This window comes from Amphiprion ocellaris, chromosome 1 (assembly GCF_022539595.1).
Source record: "Amphiprion ocellaris isolate individual 3 ecotype Okinawa chromosome 1, ASM2253959v1, whole genome shotgun sequence".
Lineage (NCBI taxonomy): Eukaryota > Metazoa > Chordata > Actinopteri > Pomacentridae > Amphiprion > Amphiprion ocellaris.
The window spans coordinates 6,361,839-6,385,844 of NC_072766.1; the positions used below are offsets into that span (position 1 = coordinate 6,361,839).

The following is a 24,006-nucleotide window of genomic DNA, read 5'->3' on the forward strand; positions in this document are numbered from 1 at the left end:
TTTTTGTTTGAAAGTATTCACATACACATAAAAGAACTGGAAATCAATGAGAAAACTGTTTTACATTTTTACACATTCTCTCTCACAAACACTTCAGAATATAGTCTCAGATTCTTCAACGCATCGTTTTGAATCCCTTTGTACACGTTGCATGAAGCTCACATAACTTTTTGTTATAATCACTGCTGTGAATGTGGGCAAAACACAATCACACGTGTTAACAGCCTGACAGCCAATATTAACATGTTAATGCATGTAATGAGAGCAAGCAATCTGTATAATTCCATTCAAATGAGAGAAACAAGACCTGACCTGTAATGTCTGATGTGATTATGAGACCATCATAATCACCTATCAGTGTCACTGGCAGCGCCAATTGCTCATCATGACAAGAACATCAAGTCTATTTCCATGAATACCGATCTCACAATTCTGTAATTCTCTGTGATTACAGGAAACGCTGCAGTTCTTTTGACATGTCTGTTATTGTGCCCACGTTTTAACGGTTGTATTTTTTCTGTTAATGCATACAAAATCTCTCAACCTGTAACATCACTTTTTGTTCAATGCAGTGCTTTGCTGTCTCTCTGCAGAAAATAAAATGTCTAAAGGAATGCTAACTTCAGACATCACTTACCATCTTTTCATCTTTCTCTTGTTTGCTCTGTCTCTGCTTTGCTCCCTTTTTCCTTTTCCATTCCATCTTTCTGCAACTTCTGCTTGGCTGCTTGATCTGCCTTCATGTGTACTCTGGAACAGAAACCAAAGGTTAGTGAATGTTTTTTTTTTTTAAACTATAACCTATTAGCTGCTTTTCTCCTCAGCTTATAACACCCCTTTTAGTTGTTACCTCACTTAATTCAGAAATGCTGCTATCAAATATTGTGAGATTGCAGTCTGAAGATGAGTCAAGCATGCCCTCGTTTGGTGTTTGCTCTGAAATAATTTCCATTAATACATGACAGTGACCCGATGAGATTTGTGTGCATTATTTGTATTTTTTCTCGTCTCCGCTTCTCTTGCTTGATCTCTCTCTCTTTCTGTTTAAAAAAAAAAAAAAGTTTAAATTTCAAAATCTCTCCCTGAGTGAACTTCACTGAATGTCTCAGATAGCTTCATAAAATAAATGCAGGCATTGTTTTTAAATGGCAGAATTGCCATTTTTCTTAATTGGCTATTCTTTTAAATAAATGTTCACTGTGAGAGTGGCTAATTTACTTTTTTGTGGTAATGGCTTGTGCTTCTTGTACAGTTTTTTTCAGTCTCTAGACCTTTCTGAGACCACAGAGTAATGACAGACGGAGAGAGGATGCTGCATCAGACCTGAAGTAGTGCATTTAATTTATCAATAATCAAACAATAACAATACCGATAATGGGGAAAATGCCAAATATTGGCCACAATAATTGGCTTGGCTGATAATCAGTCTATTGTTAGAATTAACTATGAACTTTCCTAACCATTCTGGAACATGGACTTTAGTTGATGTTTTATCTTGACTGAGAGGATTCTGTAATTTCAACCCAACCCAGTTTAGTGGACTTTACAAAGAATGTAATTTCAACATTCATCAACCAGTAAAACAATTATCAGCCAGTAAAACGAGTAACAATATTGTAAAGAAAACCAAGGATAGACAGGGTAGACATGTGAATAGTTGTTTTATAATCACACCACAGAATCACACTGAATAGTGTGATATACCCAGATATTCTCAGCCTCCAGTTATCCCATTTTGGGATGGTCACAGTAATTAACTCTAATTAAATATTTATAATGTCATCGGACTGAGTATTTCTTTGAAATTCATTTTTAATCATGCACATTTGAAAACACAGGGGATAGAAAAAGACTTCTTTATATTTTTTTGTTCAGTGTTTTCCTTAGTGGAACAGAAAAGAAGAGAGAAGAGAGAAACAAACAAGCAAATGAACTGAGTGGATGACTAGAGAAAATGCTGACAGCTCTCACAAGTTTCAGCAGTTTCTGTGATTTCACGGATAGCCTCTGGAGAAGCTCTTTGAGATCATCAGCGTCAATAGATAGAGATAAAACATGTATAGCAGGGCTTCCCGATGGATGTAAGTGTGAAGAGAAGGGTGAAAATCACAGAATATTTTAGAGACACTGGCAGGTGGACACTGAGGGATATGAGAAACATGTCCTGCTTTTACTGTACTACTCATGTCTCATCTGTTTTTATTGTATCTCCTAGCTGCCTGCAGAGAGGTTTCTGTCTTCAAGTTTAACATTTTGGGCACCATTCAAAACAACCCACCAGAGTGCTGCCTCTTTTTGTAAAAATTTTTGTTTTGGATCATAGAAATACTAATGCGGTTCTCTGTTACAAGTAGAATTGGATTTGGTCAATGAATAGGGCTGCTTTAATTACATGATAATCAATATCAGCTTTTGGATACACACACAATTCATGTTAGTCATGGTGGTGGTTTGATTTGCCTTTTGAAACTTTTGCCTCTGTAGGGACACAGTTTTGTTTCTTACCACAACTGTATTTTCCCATATGTGAAGATTAATGTGCTTGTCAAAACATGCATGTTATTATGTGAATAGATTTTTTCACATTTACACTCTAACTAGAGGTATCTTAATTGACGTCTGAAAAACACCAGCTTTTTTTTTCCCCTCACTATCTCTTTCTGTTTATCAAGAGAGGGCAGAGAGATGGATTCGTCCCCATAGTGCTCAGAAAATGAGCAACAACATGAAGAGAGCTGCCCTTTCCTGGGGCTTCTTTTCAGCTAATAAATAACATCCAATTAGATGAAACTCTCAAAGATCACAAAATCAGTTTGCCATTTCTCTCCAGGATACAAGCATCTGCTAATAACCTCACTCTACTGCAAAGTTGCAGCACTGCGAGACGACAGACAAAAAGACAGAGGAACAGAAAATGCAATTGTTAGTAATTGTGAAATATAAAAATGTTAATAGCTTTTTCAGCAGCCCGTTTATAGCCAGTCTGGGTTTTTTTTTTTTTTTTTTTTTTTTTTTTTTTGGTATTTAGTGCAGCCTAATTGTTACGGTTAGGGTGTGATCGTGTCTACCAGCAGTACGTCCCTAGATCTGAATTTAGACATGCCGTAGTTTATCTGTGCTTGTGTATGTCCAGAACTAAATTGCTCTTAATGTTAAGCTAAAATACTGTGTACAGTGTACATTTGACGTTTTCATACAAGTAAAATGTTCCAGGAAAAGGTTTCTTTGGCTTTTCATTCAGTTTGTGTAGCAAAGCAAAACACTCTGCCAGTAGGGGGGCACTGTGTATTTAGGTATGTAGGTATTGCGTTTAAAAACGAACATAAAAAAAGTTTTTCAGAGCCCTAAACTTGCTGTATTTATCCTTTCCAGTTCTTTAGTATTCATATATTGATAATTAAATGTCACTACATAGCAAATTAAATAGCAAGACGCTACTAAAGCCTGAGTGATGTCAGATTCAACATGCATCAGTTTACAAAAAAGTTTAAGAAGGGATATATTATGCAACACAAATGCATAAAATATTTGAAATTTGCTTATTAAAATGTTGTGCTAACAGAACTAGAATGATCCTGCTCCAGCTGTGCACTGCCTCAGTCGAAGTGTAGCACTGGCATAGCAGTTACAAAGTAATCATGGCGTTTAGCATTTGTGAGATGAGTAGAACACAAGCGATGAAAAATGGTTCCATTGTTTGCTTTTAATCTGGCGACCAGTTGGTAACAACATCCACGTACGGAGGATGTGGAGATATTGCATTAGTTGCATCCATGCAAACATTGTAATCCAAAATCTGCCTTAAGCTGATTATTAATAATCAGTGTTTGTGTGCTTCTTGTTGCCCTGGTGATCGATTTGTATTTTTCTCTATTGTACAGTTTAATAATTAATTAATTAAAGGATTTGACTTAATTATTTATTGTAAATTGTTTTAAAACAGTATTAGGAATTACAGACTACATATATATATATATATATATATATATAGATAGATAGATATAGATATATATAGATAGATATAGATATATATAGATAGATATAGATATATATAGATACATAGAAAGCTCTAAATATATTATTGAATAAATTGTTTGAAGTGAGGCCATTGGTATTTAAAACTTGCATGCAATACTTCACATGCGTCCTTCCTTTTTTTTTTTGTCATGTTACTTACCATAGCATTAAGGCAATGTTCTCAGTGGTTGTCAAGCTCTTCAGATCAATGTAGCCTGTTAAAGAGAAAGTTGAGGAAAGACAAGCTCTTTTCCCACTGCTGGCATGTGGTAAGAGATAATTAGACAGCGTATTTCCATATGAATATAATGGCCTGGAAAGGAAGCATGTTTGTGTGGGCTCTGTCATTCTGCACAAGCATATTTAGGGAGCACTTGATGGAAATGGGGGTTGTGTGTGGGAGGGGTTAAGCTCGTATGGTTGGTGTAGTGGTTTAGATGTGCACACCATCAAGGAAAAGGCTCCCATACGGACGTAAAGACTGGTCAGAGCTGGCAGCTTGTCATGACTTGTCAAACTCGGGCCGATGTGACACATTTAACAGTCATGATCATTCAAATCCTGTCAGTCGTGACTACAGTAACCCTCCGACTAGCTCTAAATTGGAGCCACTTAACATATCCACATAGTGATGGTTAATAGGTCTCTCGAATGCAAGGTGGGCGTATTTCTTAGAGCGGCAGTGGCTTTTGTGGTCTGCTGTGTGGAGAACTTGGTAGGCTTTTGAATTACAATAGCACAAAAGGAACTGAAGAGGTTGGTTGGCACAATCATGGGAATTATGAAGAGATCGAGGAATGGAGAAGGTGGGGATAAAAGGACAAAAAAAAAAACAAAAAGGAAAGAGGGTAGTAGGTGGTCTATTTTTATTATATGAAATGCAAAACTGAGACTAAGAAAGTCGAGTATCTCATATTTAAATAACTTGAATTATTATATTCTCATTTATGTTCAAGTTGTATTGAATAGAGTGCCTAAATTACCCTATTCAACTTACCTAGATAGATTTGGATAAAAATAAAATGCAGCGTATGTTACCTTGAGAGGTGCTTGGAGTTCAGTTGTATTTACTGACGCTGGAGATAGAATTAGTTGCTAAAATGGCTTCAAAGGCTTTAAATATAGTTTGTTTGGAATCACTCTGTGTATCTGAGCAGAGCAGCAGGATGTCCATCTCATGCTGCCTAGCCGTTAGTGTTGCTCTCCACTGGTGTATATATATATCTGTTCTCATCAAATGGACTTTCTCTCCTGTGCTTCGCCGTCTTGCTTGTGCTTCTAGCCTCCCTTTTCTTCCACTCTCTTTATGCTTTTGCTTTGACATTTTGAAGAACACCATTAGTTCTATAATGACTTTTCATGTGGCTGCAGAAAATTTGTACCATTACGAGGGATCTCATCAAATGCATAATCATTAAGGGCTCTTTTCATTGTTGTTGAAAGGAAAGGCCTGATCACAGAGTACACACAGGCTATTATATCCCATATAGTGTCCAGCCAACTATTTTCATATCTGTCCTTAAATGTAGCAAGAATACCAACTTATTCTGCTATCAAATGGGCAATATGTTACAGTAAGATTGCTTCCTGTGTACAGCACTATTACCAGACCTACGCACCAATTACCTGGACCTGTGACAGTATTCTGAAATGCTTGAAAATGTCACAAGTTTTCCACAAACACACACATGCACATCCATTGTTCTCACTACCTCTTTGCTTGCCTCTTTCTTTTCTGTGTATGGTTAACCTTCTCTTTTTTTTTCTTTTGGCTTTCCTTTCCTCCTACATTGTTGTTTTCTTCTGCCTCAGTTCCTCAAGCATCAGCACTTCAATTTAGTCCCAATTTGTGTTTTTATGTTCTCATATCACCAAAGTAATGGGCGGGCTCGTTAAAAACATATTTGCTTTTGCGACTTTATTTTTCTGCGGTGATTTTTCATCCACAAATGTAGGCTTGTGTATGCAGGTTGGGGGGGAGGGGGCAGCTGGTGAAGGGGCTGGCGCAGACATGTTTGCAACAGCAAAGGCAGAAAAAGGGAAAAATGGTAAATTACTTGAGAGGTGAATGATTTAGACTGTCATCAATCCATTGAATGACTGGGGAAATGTTAGGGTGGGTTTAACAACTGTTCAGATCAGACTGGTGCTGTCACAGTGAAATGAAATAGAGCTAATAATGCTTTGTACCTGATATGACAGAGTAATCAGAAAATACTCATTTTAACACACACACATACACACACACACACACGAATAGGCCATCGGTAGGTCTCCGAGAGGCCTTTAGGGGGCACTCCTCCACTGAGAATAGAGCTGCTGGTTAAATTCATCCCCACAGGCCAGTACACACTGATTAACAGAGGCTTCTAATCAGTTATGAATCTTTTGATGTAGTGTCAGAAACGTTAGTCCAGATTTGCAAATTTATTTTAAAATAGGTAAACTTACGCGTTCTCTTCATAGGATGGGTTTGTTTCTTTGTGAAGAACAATTGCCTGCTGGATTTTTTCGACAAAACAAAGAAAAAAACAACGCTTCACTTCTTTTCTGGCTCACTTTCATCGAGTACCAGTGAAATGCAGATTTGATTTTAAAATTTTTGCTATTTGTTTTTAAAGCCCTTACTGGTTTGGCTCCATAATGCATGACTGATCTGCTAATTTTCATATTTTGCCCCCAGGTCACTTAGGTCAGCCTCCCAACAACTCCTCTCAGTCTGCCACTTAGACTCCAAGACCAAAGGCAACCATTTTTTTTTTTTTTTTCTGTTGCTTCCCCCAGGTGCAGGAATAGTCTCCTGTCTCACCACTGACAATTTGAATTCAAATTTCATTCTTTTTTTTTCTTGCATTTAGTTCTGTAGTCCGAGCTTGCTCCATTGTTTTTGCCAAAGTCCCTTTGTAATTTATTTTGAACCTTCTCTTGCTATGTTTTAATATTTTTTCTTTGATTTTGATTTTATAATCTTATTCCTTTCATGTGTTTTCCATTTTAGTCATGCTTTCTATGCACTATTCCTTTATCTCATCTATTTTACTTCAGTTTTACTAACATTTGCTTGTTTTTCTCTTGGTGCTGTTTTCAACGGGTACTCTTCATTCTTTTTATTCATGCATGCTTGTACTGTTAATCCATCTTCCTCAACTGGGAAACACTTTGGTTCAGCCCTCGTTGTTTTTAAATGTATTATGGAAACAAATGTGACTTGACTCGACTTGATATGTGGCAGACGCTGATGCTCGCATAGGAGTGCTTTTAGTGATCCTAGTACAGCAGGAATAGAGGAGGAGAGGAGAGAAAAGCTTAATGAAGTCTGTTAATTTGCTGCTATCAGAATGAAAGTCTCAGACTAATTATGGCCCTGGGTCATCTAGTCTGGATCACAGGGAGAGGTGGCCCTGCATGGTTCACTTTGATTAGCTCACTTACAACACAGCTCCTCACTTCATTACTCTGATCTCCCTCTCTGTCTCACGCTCACCAGTTCTCACAGACCCGCAACTCTTGTGGAGGAGGGTAGTCCATGTGCAAACAGACCAGTCAAGCTGCCATCTGACTGCTTTTCAGGACGGTGGAGTGTGTGCATTGATAAGGCAGAGAGGTGATAAAGGGAGGGCAGGTATGCATAGTCCAAGTAACTGCTGGACATGTGCCTGATGTCTCTTGTGCTTTCTGTCAGGCTGACTGAAGTGCAGGGCTTAGCTGGATCCAAACCATACAACGAGTCAACAGTCAAACTGTGCAGCCTGTTTGACTGTTCTTCTCCCCGTGGTTGACTGTAGAGTTGACAGATGTATCGGAATGGTGGATTTGTTCACTTGCTGTCGACAGCCCCCCTCCTGTGTTTCAGATGTCTCGTAGTGCATTTTGCTTCAGGCTATGGTGTCCGTGTGTGCATCATATATAGGCTTGTGTGGGGTGTTTGCACATTGAATTGTGAGACCCACTCAATTATCCCTGCTACAGAAACCCCCTTAATAGCAGTGATTTAAACTTTACCTGCACGACTGCCTTGATTGGCTATTGGAAACAACACAGTGATTTAATTACCCTTTTGAAGACTGCTGCCCTCTCAACTTTCCACTTGCTGTGCGCTTATCTGCTTCCTCTGGTGGAGATGATCATGTCACTATATCGTGCCATAGATAATGAAGCTTCATCATGACGAGGAAAGTCTCCTGGAAAGTAAAATAGACACACATTGGATAAAATGATGACAGATTGTGTAAACACACATGCACTTTCGCTCTGTTGCCTGTCTCACACTCACCTCTGTTAGTTCCTGACTTTACCTGATGCCTTCTTAGACTCAAGTATTAGTTATCGAGTGTATGTTTTTTTCATTTGACATCAGTGTTGGGATTTTTTGTGTGCGTGCAAATGGCAAGTCAGTTCCAGTAAGGCGTTTTCCCTGATTAGAAATCTGTCTTGATAAGATGAAGTGGTGGTGTGAGCGTAAAGGCCGAGGGAGACGGAGGAAGAGGTTTTTGTGTGTGTATGTGTGAGTGCAGTGGAGGGTTGGGTTGGGGGCGTTCGAGGTGTTACTTGCTTGTCTCTGAGGCCTGCCTGTCATGTACAGCATCAGTCATGCTCTTTCACAGCAGTTTTATTTCATCCACCACTCCCTTTAGTGCTTTGATGGCACAATTCACTGATACTGCCTTGTGGGAAGTGCAGCTGTTTGGGAAGCGTGTGTGCACAGTGTTACACATTGTCAAATTTTTGTCAAGCGACTTTAAACTGTGGCAGAGATTGGATCAAAAACCAGTCAGTGGAATTATTACAAGTGAGAAGAATAGATAACTCTTAAAATTTCCAGCTTTGTATCCTCATCTGACCCTGAGACTGAAGACTGTTTTGTTTTTCTTAAGAAAATAATAAAACTTACCCTTTCTTGTACACCCAGCAATGGTTTTCACAGGAATGGAAATTAACATATTTCTGTTGTCTCTTTTTGTCTGTTATTTTGGGTACAGTGCAGAATTCACTTCCTCCAAAGTATACAACACTGGAGGTGAAGAAAAATTGAGAAAGTCCTTCATCTCTCCTCAGTTTTTCACACTTTCTCTCCTCCTACTTTGCCTACAATCCCGCCATTAAGTTGACATTTATCACAGGCCTTCATGAAGAGCCTTTAACTTACTTAGATGCTAGATGGCTCGATCTTTGGCTGCCGTGGCAGAACAGAGTGCGTCCCTTCAGCTGAGACTGTTTTTCCCAGCAATGGCGTCTATCTTTAATGCCCTGCTTTCTCCTGTCTTGTGATTGAGTCCTGCTTTCCCTTTCTGTATTATCTCATCTCAGCTTCTGATGTTAACTGTGGTTTCTAGTCAGAGGATCAGTTTTTAACTTTTCCATCACACTTATGTTATTAATCTGTTTTGCACAATCTCTCGAAGCAACTTTTTACTCCGCCAGTTTCATCTTCTCACATAAATTAATGTTAGAAAAATCTGCCGGCCATTAGAGCCTAAAATATCTGCTGTTGTGGCACCATATCTTTAAAGTGTCCTTTGCTTTTTTTCTCTCCTGTTTTTGCTGGACATGTGATGTGATGCGATGCAGACTCCCCACTGCTCTGCTCTCACAAGTGTATCCTTATCTTTCCCACTTCCTGGGTGATAGCGCAATCTGATAACTACAACTGTCGCCACTCCCTCTGATTGATTAACCAGTGACCTCTGACCCCCTACGGGACATTTTAATTGGCTGATGTATAATGAGCAGGCTTCCCCGAAGAAGAGCTGTTTTAAGGCCAGAGAGGATGAGGGGGTGATGCTGGAAGGGGGCAATCTAATTAGCTGATCTAACCGATAACACCTGAGGCAGCTTGGTGAGAGTGTGTGTGTGCAGTGCGATTGTTATCTTATTGCTATCTCTTATACGATAGAGATGGATGTAGCCCTCGCAGTATTATGTGAGGGTGATTCATGGATTGTATGACCCAGCCAAAGTATGTTTATATGCGCGGAAACAGTGTGGTTAATATTCTGCTACTGTGTGTTTATTGTGTGTGTGGTCAAGAGAGCTTCAGTGTGTGTTGTAATAAATGAGATTCTGTTGGGCTATAAGTTATGATGAGTAGATCAATACAACATCTAAATGCAGTAAGCTGCAGGCTTTTTAGGCCTGGCTCCTTATATGTAAGTGTGTGTGATAATGTATTGCTATAAATTTATATCCAATAGCATCACATTTAGGATGATATTACAAAAAATAATAATTTAGTTCTTCACATTTTTATTAATCTCATTTGCATCTTTTAGTTTAACATAGTTTTGTTTACTCCAAATACAGTGTATTCATCAAGACAATCTACAGTGAAGTGCGATGCGTCATTACTTGTTGAACATATTTGCACAAGTAGTAGGAATCCAGTAGGGACGCTGTTGCACTGGCAGATGATGCCAAGTGACTGTTGTCCTTCATGCCTATTTTTTATCAAACTGCTTTTTTCTTTTGACAGTTTGACTTGTTTTGCACCACTTAAACTCTTGGAAGTCAATTCCAAGCGTTAAAATTAGTAAATAGATTTATAACCTTGTACCACGACATCGTATAAACACCGTAATCTCTGTTTCAGCACTTTGATTTAGCTTGAGTGTATGATGCTTAAGATTTCTTTTGTTGCTGCATAACATCAAATAATAAAACTTCTATATGTATTGAATTTCCTCATCATAAACGTCTTCGGAAACACTTAGATTGCGACAAGGGCTGCAACATCAATAATAACAACAGCAAAGGAACCACTGATAAATCTTCAATCTGCTTTTGCAGTGCTCTTTATAATGTAGAAATATTTAAACTGTTTTGTGCAACCAACAGTCTCAGAGGTAATTCAAGGAGATTAATATATGTAATGTAAAAAGATTAGTGAGATATCAGAATAGTTGCTATAGACTGATTTAGTGACCAATCATTCCTGGTGTAACCTTGACCTGCAATGCACATTTTCATTGTATGTTGTTTTTTTTTTTTTTTTGTTTTGTTTTTTTTTTGAGAAATGAAGTCTGTTCATTATTTTTTTATTACTTCATCTAACTGTCTACTTCTTAGTATATTCAGCCATTTCCATTTAAGGCTTTATAGCATATTTATTATTTCCTTACTTGAGTCTTTTGTGTTTCACGCTGCAGTGAACAGGATGCAGTCTTATGAAAATGTATTTTTTATTTCTCCATTCCCTCTCTTCTCCCCCCTCTCCACAATACATTTTTCCATTGTCCTCCTTGTGTGGCTGTATGTGTGTTTTTTTTTTTTTTTGCCTCTCTCACACAGACTGTGAGGAGAGTGTACCAACAGAGGAGCCACGTAAGTCCAAGGATAGCTCAGTGTGTGGCCGTGTTTGTGTACATCTGTGTGTGGTGGTGCTGTACTGTAGGTGTGCATGTTTGTGGACATGGTACCAGGCTTTTTATGCAGGAGCTCCCAGCACACCTCTTCACTTTTTAATTAGATACAGGCTCCCTGAAAGAAGACCATGTGGAACAGCAGAAATACCTTTCCTGTGGATTAACCCTTGTACTCTTTACCTCTGTTGCCCATTTTTTCTCCTCCCCTCTGTTCTCCTCTCCTCTCCTCTCCTCTCCTCTCCTCTCCTCTCCTCTCCTCTCCTCTCCTCTCCTCTCCTCTCCTCTCCTCTCCTCTCCTCTCCTCTCCTCTCCTCTCATCTCCTCTCCTCTCATCTGTTCTCCTCTCCTCTCACCACACACACACGATAATTACAGCACCAGACAATTACCCACCATACTCCTGGGATGTACATTTTGTTCTCTTAATCTGGTGTCTTAAATAATTAAAACCAACCATGAACTCTTTGAGAGTGTGGCTCAAGAGTGCGTGTGTCTGTGTTTCTTGTTTTATTGCTTTGAATCCAGATCTCATTCGTGGTGTCTCTCCCATCTACCAGAAACACCATCAAAATCCAACTTACCTGGTTCCATGTGACCCTAAACAGATTTACCTTCGCCTATAACCCGATTCTCGAATGTGCCACTTTGTGTTTATGGTGGAGCCGTGGCTTTCCGTTCCCATACGTCAGTGGTGTGATCACAGCAATTTCCCATAATCCCTTTCTCCAAGCTTCTCTACCAGCATGACATCCTGTCATTGTGTCATTGTTCACTTGCAAAAATATGTAAATACACAACAAGAAAAACCCAGTGATGTCTGCAAGCATATTTACGCATCTGGCAACTCAACAAACGGTAAAATACTACAACGCAATAAATAAAGATTCCAGCTGGGCATTCACTTTTCACTCTTACAGTATTTATGTTTCAACATGAGACTGAAATCTAAATCTCATAATCTTACTGTGTCTGAATTTCTGTGCGCCATGCATATGTCAGCACTACAGTAAGTGCATGCATTTGTGTAAATTTTGCCTTTGCGTGGTGACAATAATTCGGTATTTCTGTCTCCATCAGCCAAAAAAGAAGAGGAGGATCTGGAGGATAAGAAATCCATAAAGAAGAGAATTAAAGAGCTCAAGGTGCTCGATCCCAAGATTGCACAGAATCTGTGTAAGTATTTGTTTCCTTTCAGCTCACTTGTACCAAGAACTGGATTTATAAACATCTGTGTGAAAGGATGTCAGAGCCCACTGGGCGTATTGGTCTTTTTGGTCTCACTTTTGCTTTTTGTCTCACTTAAGTCGCATCCTGTATCTTTTTGGATGCATTTTTGTAACCGTCAGAGACAATAATGGCAGGGAATGAGTTAGACCTTTGCTTGCTGCTGTAGCACTTAAAACAAGCCAACATTTTCTATGAACCCGGTCATCACTGGTTATGACTCATGTCCCCTCACTGAGCTAATTAACAATGTTAAGGATCCATTAAGGAAAGAAGAAAGAGAAGGAAAATGCTACTGTGTGTGTGATAGCATTGATCTGTCTGTTTCATTCTCGCCCGCTCTCTCTCTGACACACACACATACGTTCACACACGCATGCTTGGTTTTAAAATGACCATTTTAAAAGCACTGGGCATTAATGAGGATCCAGCTGATCTCTTAAGCACTCTCGGATCTTAGCACCTCATTGGCTTATATCAAGGGGAGCCATGACCTTTGTTTCATGTATTAAAAGAAAATGAGACTAATCAGCCCAGTAACAGTGATAAATCATGCAGTAGAAATTATAGAGCAGGAAAGAGGAGAGGGGGAAAAAAAGGAGAGTAGATGGTTTATGTGTTCCGCCATAGGAGGTAAAGAGTCTAAAAGGTTTAATTGAGGTTGAGAATGAGTATGTGGGGTTTTATTTCTTTTGCTTGATTGATGCCGTCACATTTAAGATAGAATGGAAATTTATTCCACCAATACGCTCTCATGTACTAAAATTTTCTCATTAGCAATTAAAGAAAGGAGGTTATGTCACATTTTTACGTGTTTTAACAGGAAAAGGACTAATTCGTCAGATAGACCTCAGCTGCATGTACACATGCAGTTGTTTGTATGTTTCTTTAGTCGAATGCTGCAAACCTTGACTTTGCTTCAAATTACATCAGTAATTATCAGTAAAATGCATTTTATTAGTGTGTTTAGTCTTATTTAAATTAACAGAAATCCTTCAACATGGTGTTTCTTTTTAATGCTGCTCGGTTAAATGCTTTATATGTCCTGCCAAAGCTGCTGATCCAAGTACCTTTTGAGACTTTTGTTACCTGCTTCTGAATCTCCCACAAAACCGAGATTAAATTAAAAATATCTTTAATTTGGCCTTCAATATACAGAGTGATTATAGACAGTGATGTATTGTCAAAGCTGAAATGACACAGAAGAAACAGCACAATGCTGATTTTTTTCTGTGAGTTGTTCCAAGTTCTACTGTATATTGTGTACATTTGATGCCTGTAAAACTTACTCATATTGCATCACCTTTTACCTTCAAATATTCTTAAAAATCTTTTTAAGTTCTGCCACATCCGACTCCCTGCTAGTGACATATATTTTAACTGAGTTTGTAGTTTTTTTATGTTTCCACTGGCTGCACTAATGACTTACACTGACAAGGCATTTGCCACTCTGTCCCCAGCTGTACCTCTTGCTTGAAAATTTCATGCTTGCAAAGCCAGTGTAATTTTTCAAATCTATTTTTTCCCCAAAACAGTTTCATGTCTGACTGACTTATGCAATGATGTGTCTTAAACTTTACTTTTCTTTGATTTCGACTTCATACAGCTGATGTGTACACAAACTGTTCTATTTCACATCATTGTGTGTTTTATTTCTTTCGGTTTGCTTTTACTTTGATCACTTTTCTGAAATTGCAAAATAAATTGTCAGCGGTGAATCAGTTCTCTTTCCATTTGTTTCTTTTGGCTTATTTTTTTCTGTACAGCCATCTTCCTGGGTTCCTTCCGTATGCCTTATCAGGAAATTCGACGCATGGTCGTGGAGGTGGATGAGGAGCAACTCACTGAACCCATGATTCAGGTGAGACAAGTTTTGTTTAAAGTAGTAAAAATGTTCTTAGCTTCAGTGGATAACTTCCGTAGACCAGCTAACTCTGAATCAGAGCCTAACTCTAGGATGGAAACTATATTGCAGGCTAACTCAGCCTACAATGTGGAGCTTTTTACCTTTGAGGGGTATTTTTAGTGCTGCCCTGCTCCTACTCAGTTGGTCAGGTTCATGCTCCAACTCTTGTTTTATCGTCTTGATTAGCTGTCTACTTTAGAACGGCATGTTGCCTCAGGCTGAAGTATTGGACATCTGTAAAGCCTGCGGTATAGCAGGTGTTTGAGCAGTTGGTAAGCACAGGCAATCTGTCAATAAAAAAATAAATAAATAAGCACTATGCTGATGTTCAGCTGATATTTTTAAATGATATTTTTCTGGTGATATTTTTTTGCAACTGCTTGACGACTTGGCCATAAGTTCTATGAATACAACGTGTACAACTCAAACTTGTCTGTCTGTCTGACCACCAATACAATGAACTAACTTGATTAATTTTCACTTTGTGAAGGAAAACTTGCCAGCCACTATTGTTACCATTATTACTACTTGTAACTTTTGCTAGCCTTTCTTAAATGAACAGAAAGAGGCAGAGTTAGTTGACCTTTTAACTTGCTTGGTTCATTTCTTACTGAGAACGTGGTCACGCTCTATATATATATATGTTCACTGCACTTGGCTAAGATATGTTCTCAATGCGAGCACAACCACCTCCATATGCAGTCTGACCAATTAGGTGGCATTTTTTCATGATTTATTTAGAGTTTAGTTTTGTCGTATCCGAATGGAATATCCAAGTTGCAATGCTAGGTGGAAATGTCTGTTTCTCCTTGTCCGTCTCAATTTCTAAAGAAATTTCTGCTTCTTGTCTTCTGTGGACTCAGGCCTTTGTTCATGCTACATAATGCAAACTTTCTCCCCTACATTTAGGCCTCTATTCCACATTTAAATGGTAATTCAGGTCACTCAAACTGATTTTTATTTTTATTAGTTTTTTCTTTTCAAATGCCTTCGTAAGTTCAGATTTTTAAAAACTACACTTTATGTGTATCCTCGTGGACATGACAAAGAGTTTGGGAAGCAATGACGTCATACATTGGTTCCTGCATACATATTGTTGCTTTGTATAATGAACATGCACTTTAAACGACATTAATGGCAGATATACATTCGTCAGTCACTTTATTAGGTACACCCGTTCAATTGGTTGTTAAGCTAATCAGCCAATCATATGGTCAAGACATTGCTGGAGTTCAAACCGAGCCTCAGATTGGGGAAGAAAGGGGATTTAAGTGACTTTGAACGTGGTATGGTTGTTGGTGCCAGACGGGCTGGTCTAAGTATTTCAGAAACTGCTGATCTACTGTGATTTTCACATACAACTATCTCTAAGGTTTTCAGAGAATGGTCCAAAAAAGAGAAAATATCCAGTGAGTGGCAGTTGTATGGACGACAATGCCTTCTTGATGTGAGAGGGCAGAGGAGAATGGACAGACTGGTTGCAGATGATAGAAAGACACCAGTAACTCAAATAACCACTCATTACAACCAAAGAATGTAGAATACCATCTCTGAACACACAACACGTCAAACCTTGAAGAAGATGGGCTGCAGCAGCAGAAGACCACACCGAGTGCCACCCCTGTCAGCTAAGAACAGGAAACTGAGGCTACAGTTTGCACAGACTCAGCAAAATTGGACAATAGAAGATTGGGAAAATGTTGCCTGGTCTGATTCAGCTGCTATATTCAGATGGTAGGGTCAAAATTTGGCATAAACAACATGAAAGCATGGATCCATCCTGCCTTCTATCAATGGTTCAGGCTGATGGTGTGGGGTATATTTTCTTGGCACACTTTGGACCCCTTAGTACCAACTGAGCATCGTTTAAACGTCACAGCCCACCTGAGTATTGTTGCTGGCCATGCCCATGTTATAAATCTCAGATCATCTCAAACTGATTTCTTGAACGTGATGATGAGTTCACTGAACTCCAGCAGCCTCTACAGTCACCAGATTTCACATTTAATATTCAGATACCATCTCCAGCCCTAGTGTATATACCAGCTTCTTTAAGTTTGGCTTTCACCAGCAAGTACAGGTTCGGCTGAAATTGTTATTGCTGCACCATTTTACGGGCACACAAAAGCCTCTGCATCTGCTGTGTCCAATATTACACGGGGCACAGAAATGATAGAATGCTCTTTTATGGTGTTTCACATATTGTTGATGTTTCCCAGCAAGCTTGTTGCAGTGTTTGCAGTTGTATTAGATTTCTTGTGTGAGTGGAGATATTTTGTGAAACAATAATCATGTGGACACATTTTTTTATTTTTTTTTAATGATTCCAAACATTATCCATCTAGAAAAGTCTTCTTTTTAGCTGCGTACAATGCCTTAGAGCAGAACCAGACCATTACTGGGTTTTTATGACATTTTGTCACAAATCTCCTAAATTTGGTTTTAAACAACTGGTCACAAAGAAATGCATTTTACATGTACAAAATAAAGTTGCCAGTGCTCTTTGCTTGACAGACCTTGTACTGATGAAATGGCCATGAGAAAAAATCCTTTCTTTGAAAAAGGAATAAAACAACAATACTTTTGGTGCTTGAGTCTTTGCGACCACTAGGCTACCCAACCAGATCTACACTGGACATACAAAGATAATATCTGCAAAAAATGTTTATTTTCCTTCCTAAATAAAGCTGTAGAATTTGTTTTAGTAGATTAAAGTGGTCGGCATTTCTGTTCTGGTGTTTTTGTTACCTTTCAACTATCACAAATTGCAATTCTGACTAATAACTTAAGTTCCATTGTAGTTTAAGGTATTGATACAATGTCTCAATTACTCTTTTTAGTGCCTACTTTTTTTTTTAGCTTGATTTTGTTTCCTTTCCACTCCCAAATGAGGTCTCTTTACAGGATTATCAGAAAACATGTACTCACAAGAGCATTTAAAGTAGATGAATAGAAAATGTTATTGAAAAAATTAAATAAAGATAAAATTAGTTAGAATAAAAAGTGTAAACACTGAGTTAAAGCCAGTTTGGAAAAAAAATACATATAGAGCTTCTGCTTCTGAATGTGTGCACTAAACACTGAGGAAGTTCAAGAATGCTTTTAATTGTTTTAAATTATTTACATACGATAGTGGGTAAAGTGAGTTGAAACTAATTAATAAAAACAAACCTGAGCTATGGATGTACATTTTAAAGAATTCATTCAATCAGTAATTGTTAATTACAACACGCACATAATTAATAGTCATTAAGGCAAATTCCATTAGAGTGTATCGATAAAAACTTAAGTAATGGGCAATATTTGTTGTGACTCCAGGCACCGGGAACAGATGTTCAACATGTTTTAAATGTTTGCCACACAGTAGCAGCATTTGTTCGCGTGACTGTTTACATTCAGATGAGAAGTCAATGCAATTAACATGGTTCAGATTATTTTCTACTGGCAATAATGGAAAAACAATCACAATTTGTCTTCATGCACATATTTAATTGATATGTCTGCACTTTATAATAGAAAATATTGTGTTGTAGTTCCAGAAGTTGCTCAGCAATGAGGCTGAAACTCACCAAAGCAAACAACAAATAGACAAGGTGTAGGTTAGACTTCTATAAAGCTCTGTAAAAAGATCAGTAGGACTGCGGTTCATTCTAACTTGGGTTACAACAAAACACCACATCGGTCTTTAGAACAGCCACACTGGTGCTGAAACACAGACAGAGCCAGTCTCCCAAGAGTTAGATTATTATTATTTTTTGTACAAGAGTAACAAATTGAAACATGAAAATGAGGAGGATATAACATAGCGGCAAATATAATTATTAAATTAAAGTGTGTCAAGTTTCCCGATGGCTGCTCCTTTTGTCTGTTCTGTTTCTCACACCTGTTCTTCCTCTTCTTTGTAGAACCTTGTAAAGCACCTACCAGAACAGGAGCAGCTGAATGCACTGGCCAAGTACAAAAACGAGTACTCTTATTTGTCAGAGCCCGAGCAGTTTGGGGTTGTGGTGAGTACACTCTCTACACAGCTGCACGCACACACACACACACACACACACACACACACACACACACACACACACACACACACACGCACAACCACCTATCAACTCCCCAACAGCTATATCTCTATTTGTATGCAAACATAAAGCTCAAAAATGCTTTTGCTTCATATTGCTGTATTTTTGTTGATGGAAGACCGTAGAAATTGTACAGTTTTCTGTGTCCACAAGGTTTAAATTCAATGCATAATTAATAATTCAACAGAATATAATTATGTCTAGATGCTTTTGCAAAACAGTTTTATTACTATTTTAATGTTATATTAATGCAAAGCTGTCTTGTATTTGCATCATGTCTTTCTCTGTGTCCCTTTTTCTTATGATAACACAAACACACACACACGGAGCACTTTCATACGATTATCATAATCCGGAGCTTTTTAAAATTCTATCTTTTTAAGCCTTAAGAGGAAAGGCAGGACACCTGTGGACTGATGCACTAATTTATGCACATTAAAGAGCAGTACTGCTGTCTAATTATGTCTGCACCATTTTCTTAAAGACTTTTCAAAGGAGGTTTATTCAGAATTATTCACAAGTGGTATAGGAGTTTGTGTGTAATTTGCGTTTCTGCCTAGTAACTCAGTTAGTCACAAAAACATACAGTAATCATCTTCTTTTGCCCCATGTTTTGTATTCAACCATGAAAGGGATGAAAAGACCGAAGACTGAAAATGAAGGGACTAAGTGGTCGGTTTGGGGGTAGGAAGGGGTGTGGTGGAGTAAAAAATAGAGCGTGTTCAGCTGTTGTATATAGTTCATGAGGGAGACACAGAACAAAGAAGAGCCTGCTTATATAAGGTTGTTTCGCTACTGTGCCTGCGTGGGCCCAAGGAGGCCTGTGTGCTTTCACCTATCAGAAAGAGTCAGGTTCAAAGAGAATTTTTAATTTACCATTGTGCAAACACATGCATTTTATCTTTCTCTATTTTCAATAACCAACGCTCACACTTGATTTGAACTCTGCTTTGTGTGTCGACACAATGTCTATTCCAGGAAATAGACCTGGTTGTAAAAAGTGTGTACAGTGCCTTTGACACAGTGGCAACATTTCTATTTAATGTTTCTCTCTGCAGCAAAGAAGTTAAATGTTCTTGTGAGATGAAGTCAGAATGATCTGAACTCTGTCTTCTGGTTGCTGTTGACACTCCATGGAGACATTTATTGCAAGTTATCTAAATATTTATCCATATTAATTTGTTTTCACACCATGTGATGCATTTTTTAAATTCAGCGTTAATACTCACACTCCTGATAGTATCAGAGAAATGTATGACATGTCAACAGAGCGGCCTTTTCCCTCTCACCCTCCTAGCACCTCATTGAATTATGACTTAGCAATAAACGGGCGACATTTTCCATAACTTCCTTTTCATCTCGTTGTATTAGAACCCATCTCCTCTTGTTGTCAATACAACCTCCCACTGCCCTCTGTAGCCTTTATGGAAACAACAGCTGCGCACATTCATTCTGAGAGTGCACTTCGCTTTCTTTATTGTCTGATTATTCTCTCCTAAATACAATATCCTTATCACATAATTCACCCCATCTCTTTGCTTCATTTCACTTCTCGTGAACCTTGCTATTTCTTAATTTTGCCATCTAATTGTTCTGCTCTGTTTCCTCCCTCCTTTTCTCTCACGCAAACACTCACAGTGCACACACCCACGCACACACTCCCTCACTCGCTGACTGACTGAAATAGTCATTTGATAACATTACAGTAGCTATAATTAAACCCTTGATGGAGGACATCAAACTGCACAGCCAGCTGTTGTGTGAAACAAACAATTGGAACCTGCACCCCTCACTGCCACCCTGCACACGTACACAATCACTGTTGTGGCCAGGTCCTGGGCCCAATGCAATATTTTCCAATTTTCTCTAATTGTGTGAGAGTGGTAATCCAAGGCAGCCTATTGTATATTCCACCCCCTCCACTGCCTGCCCTATATGGACACTAACTCCACAATTAACTTACCAGACCTGGGTCCCAAATCAAATCACTGCCAGCATCTATTACTACTGCCTAGCAACACTTTTCAACATGCTGGTTGCATGAATACCTTTTAAATTAGATAGGCTGAGTGTGTGCCAAAAGTGTGAGTGTAGTTATTTTAAGTTTGACTGTGTTCTCTGATGTGGTTGTCTCTTTTTGAAATTATTTCTTTTCTTCCTTATATCTCTGTTCTGTAATTCCCCTTTTCCTATGATTCTTTTCACATCCATACCTCTGTGTTTTCTTGTTTTCCCCTCTCTCAGATGAGCAGTGTAAAGCGGCTACGTCCTCGCCTCAGCCACATCCTCTTCCGACTACAGTTTGAAGAGCAAGTAAACAATCTGCGCCCAGATATCTTGGCGGTAAACGCCGCCTGCGATGAGGTCAGGAAGAGCCGCTCCTTCGGTCGCCTGCTGGAGCTGGTGCTGCTGCTGGGGAATTACATGAACGCAGGCTCTCGAAACGCCCAGTCATTTGGCTTTGACCTCAGTTCCCTTTGCAAGGTAAGGATTGAAAGGCTCACTCTACTATCAGCTGTACACATATAGTGTCATTTATCCTGCCAGTGGCAAAGGTTCAACATAAGTGAAGCAAGTTCAATAAAACTCATGACCTGATTTTTTTTTTCTATAGATTTTACACTGCTGTGGTTGCAGTTGTGTTCTTGTAGCAGTGTTCTATCATTTTTATTGAGATGAATCACTTTATTTAGAATTTTACTTAAAGATGGCCTTTAAGGTTCTTATTCTTACTATTGAAGCCTCATTTCATGTATTCAGAAACCTTGATACAATATGGATATTGTCTTTCCCTACCGTGGAAGCATGAGTCCAAAGACATTTAGTGGGATATTTGTGTAACATGTAAAATGTTAACCTCTGTATGCCTTTCATTGTGTGTGTTGTACTCTCAGCATTTGCGTGCTTGTGATACCTGTGAGTATGTCTATAAACTATCCTCGTCCCGGAGTGTTACCTCATATGTGTGTAGGTGTCATTGTACTGTTTTTTTCTCTTTATGTCACCTTGGCTGAGCCTTATCAGTGTTCTGATCCAAAGTGGCTGCTGCAATGAGACATTTTATTTTAAACTATTTCCCTTGATTGAACACTATCAGCCCCACAAGACAGGGTTTTCTCTATCAGCTGGCTTCCATCAAAGCATCCCAACCCAGGAGTACTTTATTCTCATTCTCCTGCTCAGAATGATAACTGAGGCTATGATCACTATCCCTTTGAAAGTTCACACAACCCACAGGACTCGCCCGTGCTTTTGTGGTCAGACACATAGCAAATACCCATACCTGTCGCTTGAAGGTGGAACACTGAGTTTCCCCGTCTGATAGTGATGGTAAGAACAGGGTGTATTCCTGGAGTAGGCGACTCCTCCAGTCGCAGGGGTTACGTTACAGCTGTTGGCACTCACGCTGCAGTTTCCACAGTAACAGCCACCGCAGCCATTTGTCACTGCCACATCTTTGCCCTGTTAGAGTTAGATACGTCTCTTCATATAAACACCACTGCGTGTGCATCGACAAACATGGATTCATAAATACATGATGGATTAGGTGCATTACCGTGACAATATAAATCGATTAATAAAGACCTATTACGGTGGATGTTTTAGCACAATGCTACTGTTCCAGCTTGTCTGCTTCTTTATCTCTGTGTGCACATGTCTGATGATGGTGTGAGTCGATGTCACAGGCAGGATATATAGAGGATGACATCACCTTCGTGCCTGCCCCTGAGTTTGACAACTTAATTCCACGGCACACTCCACAGCACAGGAAAATTGCACCCAGCCCAACTGGAAAAAGGAAAATGTTTACATTGTCAACTATGATTACCATCCATCTAAATTCATAAAGGGACCTTTTGTGAGCAAGCACTTGAAGCTTTTTAAAAAGAAAAAAAAGGAAAACAGAAATGAAAAGAGAGAGATGAGAATGTTTGATTAGGGGAGATAATACAAACATGATTAAACCCAGCGGGTCTGAGTATACTGCTGTCTACCAATAGATCACCTAGAGAGATACACAGCAACACGCTCCACAGGAGGGATGTTTGGCGGGGATACTGAGAAACATTGTGGAATTAGACTGAAAAAGAGCAATGATGGAAATTTATCAGAGAAATTGAAAAATTGTTGCGTGTGGGCGAGAGAGAGGCACCGAGTGCAGTGGGTCATCACATTGTGAAAATGCTTCTGCTTGTATGAGTATCAGACATAAAATACTCTAACACTGTCAACACATAGCAATCATAAAGCCAGCATTCAGAATAGCTTATAGTAGCTACATCAGGGACAGTGACACATGTTCCCTTGTCACATGTCAGGTAGGTAACAAAGAACACAAAATCTATTATGAGCAAAACTGCTGCAAAATATTTTAGTCTAATTGCATCTTTTTTTGACAGCTATAGCATATTTATCTGCTCTATAAATCATTTATCCGGTGTTTTCTTGAAAGAAAATAGTCTGAATACCAAAATTAGTCATTTTTATATACACTGCCTGGCCAAAAAACATCACCACCTGGATTTAACAAACCAAATAATTAAGAGCCTTCATTGGATAATTACTGCACTGATGAATACGTTTCAGCTGGCAACAACTTGTTTGACCTTAGCTGATGCAGTAAGGAGCTGCTCATATCTTAAACAACCATGTAGGAAGACATATCCTGTGCTCGTGGAAAGGATGTTAATCTGTCTCAGAAGGGTCAAATTACTGACCTGCATCAAGCAAAGAAAACAACTAAGGAGATTTCTGAAACTACTAAAATCAGGTAAAGAACCATCCAATGCATTATTAAACCTGAAAGGACAGTGTAGAACCATCATCTTCCAGGAACAAATGTGGTCAGTTATCTCGTCTGATGAGTCCAGATTTACCCTGTTCCAAAGTCATTAGGCCATCAGGGTAAGAAGAGAGGCAGATGAAGTGATGCCCTCATCATAGCTAGTGTCTACCAGCCTGTGGGGGTTAGGGTTGTGGTCTGGGGTTGGTCCAGTTTAGCAACGTTATATTCCCAAAGAATAAGGTCAGCTGACTACCTGAATATACTGAATGACCAGGTCTTTCCATCAGTGGAGTTTGTGTTCTCTGATGGCATTGGCATATTCTGAGATGATGATGCCAGAATTCATGGGACACACATTGAGAGTGAGTGGATCAGGGAGCATGAGACATCATTTTCACACATGGACTGGCCTCCACAGAGTCCAGACCTCAGCCTCGTTGAGAATCTTTGGGATGTGCTGGAGTCAACTTTGCGCAGTGATGTGACTCTCCCATCATCAGTATAAGATCTTGGTGAAAAATGAATGCATCTCTGGACAGAAATAAATGCTGTGACATTGCTGAAGCTTAACAAAACAATGCCACACAATAAATGAGTGCCATACTCAAAGCTAAAGGCAGTCCAACAAAATATTAC

The 24,006-nt window shown here is 39.0% G+C and overlaps 1 protein-coding gene across 3 annotated transcripts in view; it reads left to right on the forward strand.

Annotated features, from left to right (window-relative positions):
• Window positions 1-24,006, forward strand: part of LOC111562582 (protein diaphanous homolog 3-like) — a 164,353-nt gene that overhangs the window by 51,553 nt on the left and 88,794 nt on the right. For all 3 annotated transcript variants that reach the window (XM_055013596.1, XM_055013592.1, XM_055013590.1), the window contains 4 exons: window positions 12,453-12,548; window positions 14,366-14,460; window positions 18,411-18,512; window positions 20,829-21,068. In XM_055013596.1, the coding sequence (XP_054869571.1) occupies window positions 12,453-12,548; window positions 14,366-14,460; window positions 18,411-18,512; window positions 20,829-21,068 (533 nt within the window). The remainder of the gene's footprint in view (window positions 1-12,452; window positions 12,549-14,365; window positions 14,461-18,410; window positions 18,513-20,828; window positions 21,069-24,006) is intronic.